The following is a 9,258-nucleotide window of genomic DNA, read 5'->3' as shown; positions in this document are numbered from 1 at the left end:
CTGAGGAAATTTGAATATGGCATGGATAATAGATAATATTAGTAAATGTTAATTTTCTCAAGATCTAATAATAGTGTTATGATTATGAAAGAGAATGTTCTTAGAGATACATACTTAAGTATGTTGGAGTGATGTATCCTGTCTGCAACCTTAGGATGATTCAGCAAAAAAAAAAAGTATATATAATTTTTACAAACATTTTTATATGGCAAATGTTAATTGTTGAATTGTTTGGTCTGCGTATTGGGTAGTATTAGAGTGGAAACTATTCTGTGAAATATTTGGAAAATTTTAAAATTGATATATATTTTTCTATTGTGCACAGATAAAAGACATAAAACTGTGGTTATCAAAAACATTTGAATATTTCAGTGAAGCAATTTCCTATGCAGTAAAGCTTCTAAAGAAAGAGATTGGGGAAAGGAAAAAAAAAAAAAGAGCGAGACGGGGGCAGCCCGGGTGACTCAGCGGTTTAAGCGCCACCTTCAGCCCAGGGTGTGATTCTGAAGACGTGGGATCGAGTTCCACGTCAGACTCCCTGCATGGAGCCTGCTTCTCCCTCTGCCTGTGTCTCTGCCTCTCCCTCTCTCTCTCTGTGTGTGTGTGTGTGTGTCTCATGAATAAATAAATAAAATCTTAAAAAAAAAGAAAGAGATTGATACTTTAATTTTCTATGGGGATTAAATTTAGAGACTCTATTATGGTCCAACTATCACTAGAACCACTATAGGTGTTTGCTAGAATTTTGATGTTCAACGTTACAGAGATCTGCAGAACTATCTCTGGGTAATTTACTTATTCATTACTCTCTGAGTAGTATTTTCATACATCTGATTTTGGGAATCATTATCTTTGATTTCATATTCTGCATTTATACTCCCTAACACATTCTTCTCAAATGGTAATTTTCTTATGCAAGCCATTAGAAATTGTTGTAGATACTATTGTAGTTAAATTTAGAAAATATGCTTCAGGACAGCCTGGGTGGCTCAGCGGTTTAGCGCCGCCTCCATCCCAGGGCCTGATCCTGGAGACCCAGGATCAAGTCTCACATGGGGCTCCCTGCATGGAGCCTGCTTCTCCCTCTGCCTGTGTCTCTGCCTCTCTCTCTCTCCCTCTGTGTGTCTGTCATGAATAAATAAATAAAATCTTAAAAAAAAAAAAAGAAAATATGCTTTAAATATTTTTAAAATGAATCAATAAAACCTTATGTTAAAACTTTTTCAAAGAATTATATACTCTACCAGATGGAGATGTATCTCTCTTGTTAAATTTTAGTATGGAAAGAGACCACAACATTGTCACAAGAGTGTATATGTAGACTTAAGAGGGAAAAACTTCTGAAATTCCTAAAGAACTTGGAAGAAATTTAGTTGAAACCTTAGTGTTCTAATGAGAAGAGTTTGCCTCTGTAATGTAGCCCATGTCAATATCTACTTTTAAAACTAGAATTTGTTTTGATTTCAAGTAAAGTCGATGTCAAAGAAAATATGATCCTGAAACACTGACCAGAATAAGTAAAATATAAAATGTAAACAAAAACATTTAAAAACATTTAAAAACTAAGCACATTCATAACATTGCCAACACAACAGAGAAAAGAATGCAAGAGGGCTGTTCAACCCCACCACAGGGATTTTCAGAGTACTGTTTTTAACCAGATAGATGAAAAACAGCAACAAAATCAGGCTCATTCAGGAAAAACCAGAAAATACTCTATTTGGAAACTGGTAGTAGTCCTTTTCAGGAAAAAAAAAAAAAAATCTGTCAGTTTCATGAACCCCCGGATAAAACAAACAGGAAAAAAATCACACACACGATTCACTCAACAAAACGTCCTCTGTTAACACAACCAGCAGTGCAACCATCACTAAAACCGTGAGGTAGTGATAGTACAAAAACACTGACACACGTGTGAACCCACACATGCTCACATTCACGCCCACTACAGAACACACACAGGAAGTGGGTTTGCAACCTCTTTAAAGACAAGGACAAAACCTTTTTGTTTGTTTAGAAAATGCATAGAAATGGCTTAGACATTTTAATTAAATTATTATAATAAAAACTTGAAAAAATCAAATCACGTACGAATGACTCATTTCCCTCTTTTCCCCCCCTACTACTCTGTGTTTGAGTGAAAGGCTCTTGTGTAACAAACGGAAGGGAAAGGAGCAACTTCAAGCGGTGTCTGATCAGCCGTCATGAAATTCCAGGGAAACGCAGGAGAGCTTTAAGGTTATTCATAAATCTGGTGTGGCGAAGACCGAGTCTGTGCGAGAGTGGTTTCACTGGAAGTGGAAGTTTGAACACGGAGGCTTGAGAAGCGAGGGCGGAGAGAGTAGACCACTTATCAATAACCTCGGGATTTGTTATTCTTGCCGCTTGCGGACTATGACATCACTGAAATTCTGCAACTACTCCCGCTGAGACCTCACTGAACTCTCGCGATACTAGAGCCCAGGGGCGCGCGAAACGCCGTGGGAGGGGCTGGGTGAGATCGACTGACTTCCGGCCAGGCCGTTGTCTGGGTGGCGCGGTCGAGTCATTGCGGGGCCGCGGCGCTTCGCTCTCCCATCCCTCCCCCCGCCCCGGCGCGGGGGGTCGACCAGCCGAGTGGGGCGGGCGGCGACTCGGCCCTTCCCCTCCGTTTCGCTCTGGCCAGCTCCCGGGCCCCGCGCGCTGGGGTCTGGGGTCCTGGGGGCCCGCGAGGCCCGGTCTGAGGGGCCGGGGCCTACGTGGGCCCGCCCGCCGCTGGGCCCCATGAGGCATAGCCTGACCAAACTGCTGGCGGCCTCGGGCAGCGACTCCCCAACCCGCAGCGAGAGCCCGGCTCCGGCCGCGACTTGCTTGCTGCCCCCGGACCTGACCCGGGCGGCGGCGGCGGCGGCGGCGGCGGCGGCGGCGGCGGCGGCGGAGGAGGAGGAAGAGGCGGCGGCGGCCGGATCTCCCGGCCGCAGGCAGCCGCGGGGCGACGAGGGCGACTCTGAGGCCGGGAGGGGGGGCCGCGGCGGCGTGGCCGTGCGCGCGCCCTCGCCCGAGGAGATGGAGGAGGAGGCGATCGCCAGCGTCCCCGGGGAGGAGACGGAGGACATGGACTTTCTGTCCGGGCTGGAGCTGGCGGATCTGCTGGACCCCCGGCAACCGGACTGGCACCTGGAGCCCGGGCTCAGCTCGCCCGGGCCCCTCTCCTCGTCCGGCGGAGGCTCCGACAGCGGCGGCCTGTGGAGAGGGGACGACGACGACGAGGCCGCGGCCGCCGAGATGCAGCGCTTTTCCGACCTGCTGCAGAGGCTGTTAAACGGCATCGGAGGCTGCAGCAGCGGCAGTGACAGTGGCAGCGGCGAAAAGAGGCGGAGAAAGTCCCCAGGAGGCGGCGGCGGCGGCAGTGGCGGCAACGACAACAACCAGGCGGCGACAAAGAGTCCCCGGAAGGCGGCGGCGGCTGCTGCCCGTCTAAATCGGCTGAAGAAGAAGGAGTACGTGATGGGGCTGGAGAGTCGAGTCCGCGGTCTGGCAGCCGAGAACCAGGAGCTGCGGGCCGAGAATCGGGAGCTGGGCAAGCGCGTGCAGGCACTGCAGGAGGAGAGTCGCTACCTACGGGCCGTCCTGGCCAACGAGACCGGACTGGCTCGCCTGCTGAGCCGGCTGAGCGGCGTGGGACTGCGGCTGACCACCTCGCTCTTCAGAGACTCGCCCGCCGGTGACCATGACTACGCTCTGCCCGTGGGAAAGCAGCAGCAGCAGCAGCAGCAGCAGCAGCAGCAGGACCTGCTGGAAGAGGACGACTCGGCGGGAGGAGTGTGTCTTCATGTGGACAAGGATAAGGTGTCGGTGGAGTTCTGCTCGGCGTGCGCCCGGAAGGCGTCGTCTTCTCTTAAAATGTAGGGTCAAGTAATCTGCTCTTTATCCGCGTTTACCCCTTTCAACTCCCTTACACCATGTAAAACACCTTAGTGGGACATCTTCACTGGACACATTTCAGAGGAGGAAAAAGTAATATTGAATCGTTAAGTGTTTAGCTAAAAGCATGAATGTGACACTGTAACCAACTCCTAATGATAACATGTGACTATTAAATCTCTCTGACAGTTTCTTTTTTAGGTGATTTCCTTCCTGCCAGGCTCCGTTGTAGGGGTTACAGAACAGTCGTTCCCGCCTCACAACCTGGTAAGGATCCATCTCTTCACGTAACGCTCATGCTCTGCTGCTTAGTCTACTTTAATGGGCAACATCTCAATTTGTGTGTGTGTGTGTGTGTGGGTTTTTTCTTTTCTTTTTCTTTTTTTTTTTTTGGAAGGTGGGAGGGGAAGTCTAATTTGGGCCCTGTCCACCCTGGAAACAGACTTGTGCTGGTCAGTAATGTATTTAAGATGCTTCTTCTGGTTGAAATAGCTGTTAATGTGTCCCCTTGTTCAGACTTGCGTGTACCTAGCTCTTCTGTCCCCAGTGTGGACATGGCCTTGGATGACATCGGTTCCAACTGTACACTGAAAGCTGCTAATAGAGATACAGTTTGGAGACAGTGAAACAGGTGAAGTTGAATGGAAGTTCCGAGTTGTACAAGGTGCAAATTGGAATTCCAATTTTAGAGCAACTTTTTAGAGGTTGACAATAAGTATTTGGGGCTTGCACAAATGTGATAGTTAACTTTGCTGAAGATGACAGAAATATCTTAACTATTTGGGTATGCCTTTTAGTTTTCAGTAGGAGATCTAGAAATACAATCTATTCAGATGAGAAGATTTTAATCTCACCATTTAAAAAGTTGGAAATTAACATGCATCTCTGTGTTAATTAATTGAAGGAGGAATAAGAGTGGTTAATGAAATGTTTCTTTGAGGACCAGCACAGTGATTACCCTATCACTGACTATAAATAAATTGTTGAACACCTTTACTTTTGTTGTATTAAAATTTTAGGTTAAATTTATGTATGATTAGATAAATTGAAGGTTTGTGAAATGTGAATGAAAACATGTAAAGTGAGGCTTCACAAAGAATCTTACTACTCTCCTTATTTCAAGGTTTTTGTCCTTTTTAAAAATAATTTTTTTAAATTGGCTGGTTCTGGCTACTTAAGGACACGATCGACACTTTCCAAAGATGGGACATACTCTTCCCTTGAAGTACTGTATTATCCATTGTCCAGTTGTATAGATTGAGTTACGGTGTCCTTCAGTGTAAGAGGCATTAAGAAATTCTTTGTGAAACATCACTGTTTGATAAAGTATATACATATTTAGCATCCTTGTTTTTCTTTGTGCTAAAGTGGATACAGCTGTTGGGGCAGAAGAGACGGGACCAGCTGCTGGCCACATTTCCTGCTTTATTTTAAAAGGTAGTATAAGAAATGAGGAAAAAGAGGTAATTTCAGGGCTTCTGCTGTCTTTTTATTTTAAAATGTTCATAATTAAAAAGTATTTTCCAGCAGTCCAAAGATGTAAGTTATCTTACACATGTTTTATTTTGTTGTTATTTGGTTATAAAAATGGAATCCTTGTTCTTGCAGAACTGTAAATGTTTTGTTGCTAGATAACATGATTTGAGACCTAACTTTGGTCTCTGGTTTCCAGTGCATTACAGCATATTTTGTAAAATCATCTGCACTTGAGCATGAATGGGTAGTACCAAATTCACAGCCTGGAGTGATGAACCTGCTTATTCCTAAGTGCAGGAGCAAGCCCCTCACAATGCAGCTGCATGGATTTTTAGTGCCTACTGAATTATATATATATACATATATATATAAAAACCAAAAGTAGTTGGAAAAATTATTTGAAATGACTAATTTGTGCTATCTATGGAATATGTTAAATGTAGCTTTTTGAAACAGAAGCCTTGAATTGAAATTTAATTAATACTTGAACATTTTGTATATATTTCTTTGTATATAATTTTGTGCAGTACCAATGACAAAAATACGGTGTCATAATAAAACCAGGTTTGTTGATCTTTCAGTTATGGGCTCAAAGAATTTATTCATCTCTAACATGACATTGGAAAATAATGGATGAAAATAGGAAAAATGATTGTTGTTAATGCTGACTGTGGGTCTTAAAAGGTTCTGGAAGCAGTAAGTGTGTTTTTCTAAAATACCATTCCCTTGGAATATTTTCTTCTAATGTCAGTGCTTTTCCTGCATCATTTGAAGTTCGGGGCTGGGGAGAAACAGTAATCAAAGCTTTCTGAAGTGGGATGCTTTGAAAATTCCAAGTGTAGATTTTTAGGATGTCATTTTATAAATGGCAGTTTTTGGAAATACTTGATTAAGAACTTTTGAAAATGGAGATTAGTATCACCTATTTTTAAAGCTGCTTTGTTAGGCTTCTTATGTTTTAACTGTCTTTCCTTAGTTTCCATTTCATTCTTTTTTTTTTTTCTTCCTAATTTTGGTGACTTAGTGATTTTTGTCATTTTTTTACATCAACTTCATGGTCTTGTTTTTACATGGTATTGCATGTATTTAGGACCTATCTAACAGGGGCTTTAAATAAATTTGATCATATTTATGTGTAAGCACATTTTACTGTAAATGTTTGGGTTTCTGAATTTACAACAGATCTGTTGATTTCAGTATGTAGTAAACAATATCTTAAAGTGTCCTATTCACTACTTGTTAATTAAAAAGTTATGATTAATATGAAATTGTTGTCTTACTATTTTTAGAAAATTGTGTTCTGAATGATTGATAGTTGGATAAAGGAGATTTTTTGGCATATAATGTGGATTGTTTTGAAATTTTAAGGTTTGGCTCTACTTTAGAGGTTGAAAACAACTTAGTATTTGGGGAACCCTTTTTTTTTTTTTTCTTCCCCCCTTCTTCCCTAATTGCCTCTTTGGCAAAATGATACAGAATTAGTGTAAAGAGGTAGTGTTTTGATATTTGTCTTCTGATGGTGACAGGAATTCATACATTAATTGAACTAACACATCATATTGACCTTCTATTTCTATCATATTGACTTACTGTTTCTGCACTTTCTTGACCAGTCCTAACTAAAAAGTCCACGTTTGTTAAAATGTAGTCACACCTCTGATATAATCCAACAAAAAGTGTTCGAAATATTTTAAATATTTGTGCATTTTGTAATCACTAAATTAATCTCTCTCTCTTCTCTTTAAACAGCTTAGCAGTGTCTGCAAAAAGAATCTTTTCCTACAACCTGTTAACTGACTGGACTGATGGTAACAAAGTAATTGTGGGAGCCATGTCGGTCAAAAATTTGGCATCTGCTGAAAAAAATGAATGCCATTTTCAAGTTCCCAAATTACTTCTATACTGATTTCACTTTCCAGAAATGGAGATATGAAAAGATTCTCTGGAATCCTTGAAAGACTTAATAGAAATACATGAGACTAAGTTAATTTTGGAACAAAATTATACTTTTTTTTTTTTTTTTTTGTCTTTCATGGGAGTGATACTCAGTTCTTTGCATACCTTTTAAAAATTGTAACCATTGGAGAAGAGAATTATAGTATATCATCAAGGAATATTAGATTCTTTACATTATCAAGAACACATTCTATGGAATTACATTTAGTGGAGTAGAATTACATAAACAGGCCATCAGGGATCACAAAGCTTATCATGAGTTTGTACTGACTTCCTGGAACTTGAGAGCTAATCTGGAGTATAGGCAGACCTTGCTGAGTAGAATACAAAAGTTAATGTAAAGTCCTTAACTATAAAGAGTAGTCTTTTTAAATAGATGCATTGATTTGTCTTGTGTATCTTTGAAAAAATTATGATTAACTATGTGAGTAGTTAATTGCAATTTAGGGTAAGAGGATGTTTGCATTCTGAGATTTTGGCTTCTTGAGTTTTCTCTGAGTACTTGACACTTTCTTGACTATTTTGAGGTTTCTAATGAATGGTATCCTAGTTTCTACTGTTATATATTAAAATGTCTCTAGTCGTATGTAAGGGCTTTAGTATTCTGGATGATGGAAGGTTTTTTTGTTTTTTGTTTTTTTTTGTTTTTTTGCATTATGTCGTTGTTTTACCTAATTGAAACACTTTTCCAGCTTATTACAAGTGTGAAAAAACACTCAACTCTGGATTGTTTTATTTCATTTTCGTTGGATTATGTTAATACATTCTTTCATTTGGTCTAGACGGAGTCATTTTATCTTACTGACTCATTGGGAAGTGTACAGGTTAGAGGGGTGGGAGGGATAGGAGACAGGCCCAGAATGATTTATCATAACTATATAGTTTGGTTATTGTATGCTATTACACAAAACTTTTATTAAATCTACTCTGTATCTTGCGATCTAAGTACATTCAGTGCCTGTGATGCAAGGCAGCAAAGAGTGGTTTACCCTTGATTGATGAATGCTCCTATTGGTTATAATTCTACAAAGATTTGGCATTAACAGTAGCTGGAGATAATCACTTCTTTGATAGAGTGGATAATTCACTGCTAATAAGAATTAGCTTTAAAAATATGTGATCATGTAGGTCAGCATTTTGATGTTCCAGTTTAAGGTCTCACTGATTTAGTCACATTTTTTTAAGCTAAATAACCTGATGATTCTTGAAAGTTGAAGAGGCAGTAAAATACTTTCGAGTGTTGTCTTCCCCACACTCATTATCAATACAGAGTTTTGAGACCCTCCCAAATGTTTTATTTCTGTATTTAGTTCTGCAGCTTTTTCTTCAGAAACCAAGTAGTTCCCATCTAAGCTGTGCATCAGAAAGGGGAGGTCTTCCGTAGAAACTTGGAGAATGTTTTGTGTGGCTAGCACCGTATTTTTCACATATTTGACCGTGAATATCTCAATCCTCTCCAGCAGTCACCTACTATTGTCTTATGTAATATACAGCCTTTAGCTCTGACCTAGACTACAACAAATGGTCATTTACTTTCAGTTTTGAAGTGCAGAAATAAATTTTATTCAGAAAGTATCATTAGGAATATAAATCATGAATGTTAGGGAAAATTGATTTCAAAAATATACAGATTAATAGAAAGTTGCTTATGAACTTGCCTTTCTTTGCCTTTTTCATTGCTTTGGTTATTGATACAGTGTTTTTATCCCTTTTTTTACTTTTCCCAGTTTGTATATTCAGGATTTCTTTCTTAGAACCATTTTCCCCACTTTTTAAAAAGAAACCTGTTTATATTGGACTTAATGATTTTTGTAGTTTTGTTGACCCAAAATTATTTTTGTTGAAAATTATTTTGCTTAATTTTCAATCTAAAAATGTAATCTTTAATGGTGTTTTAGAAATTGTGTTGTCTTAATATGTAGA

The 9,258-nt window shown here is 40.3% G+C and overlaps 1 protein-coding gene across 8 annotated transcripts; it reads left to right on the top strand.

Annotated features, from left to right (window-relative positions):
* The first annotated feature begins 2,496 nt into the window (after nt 1–2,496).
* Nucleotides 2,497–8,050, top strand: CREBZF (CREB/ATF bZIP transcription factor). Of its 8 annotated transcripts, XR_012015770.1 has the most exons (6): nt 2,497–3,884; nt 4,093–4,170; nt 4,420–4,534; nt 5,272–5,340; nt 5,961–6,075; nt 7,129–8,050. XR_012015770.1 is itself a non-coding variant. In XM_072794878.1 (2 exons), the coding sequence occupies exons 1-2, from the start codon at nt 2,764–2,766 to the stop codon at nt 4,106–4,108; spliced, it is 1,137 nt and encodes a 378-aa protein (XP_072650979.1). In that variant the 5' UTR covers nt 2,497–2,763; the 3' UTR covers nt 4,109–8,050. The 8 variants fall into 8 exon arrangements, 2 of the variants coding, with proteins under 2 accessions (XP_072650979.1, XP_072650980.1); XR_012015768.1 differs by lacking the exon at nt 4,420–4,534; XR_012015769.1 differs by lacking the exons at nt 4,420–4,534; nt 5,961–6,075.
* The last annotated feature ends 1,208 nt before the right edge of the window (nt 8,051–9,258 follow it).

Source organism: Canis lupus, chromosome 23, assembly GCF_048164855.1.
Source record: "Canis lupus baileyi chromosome 23, mCanLup2.hap1, whole genome shotgun sequence".
Lineage (NCBI taxonomy): Eukaryota > Metazoa > Chordata > Mammalia > Carnivora > Canidae > Canis > Canis lupus.
The sequence above is the reverse complement of the archived record's forward strand: the minus strand, read 5'-3'. Positions and strand labels throughout refer to the sequence as shown.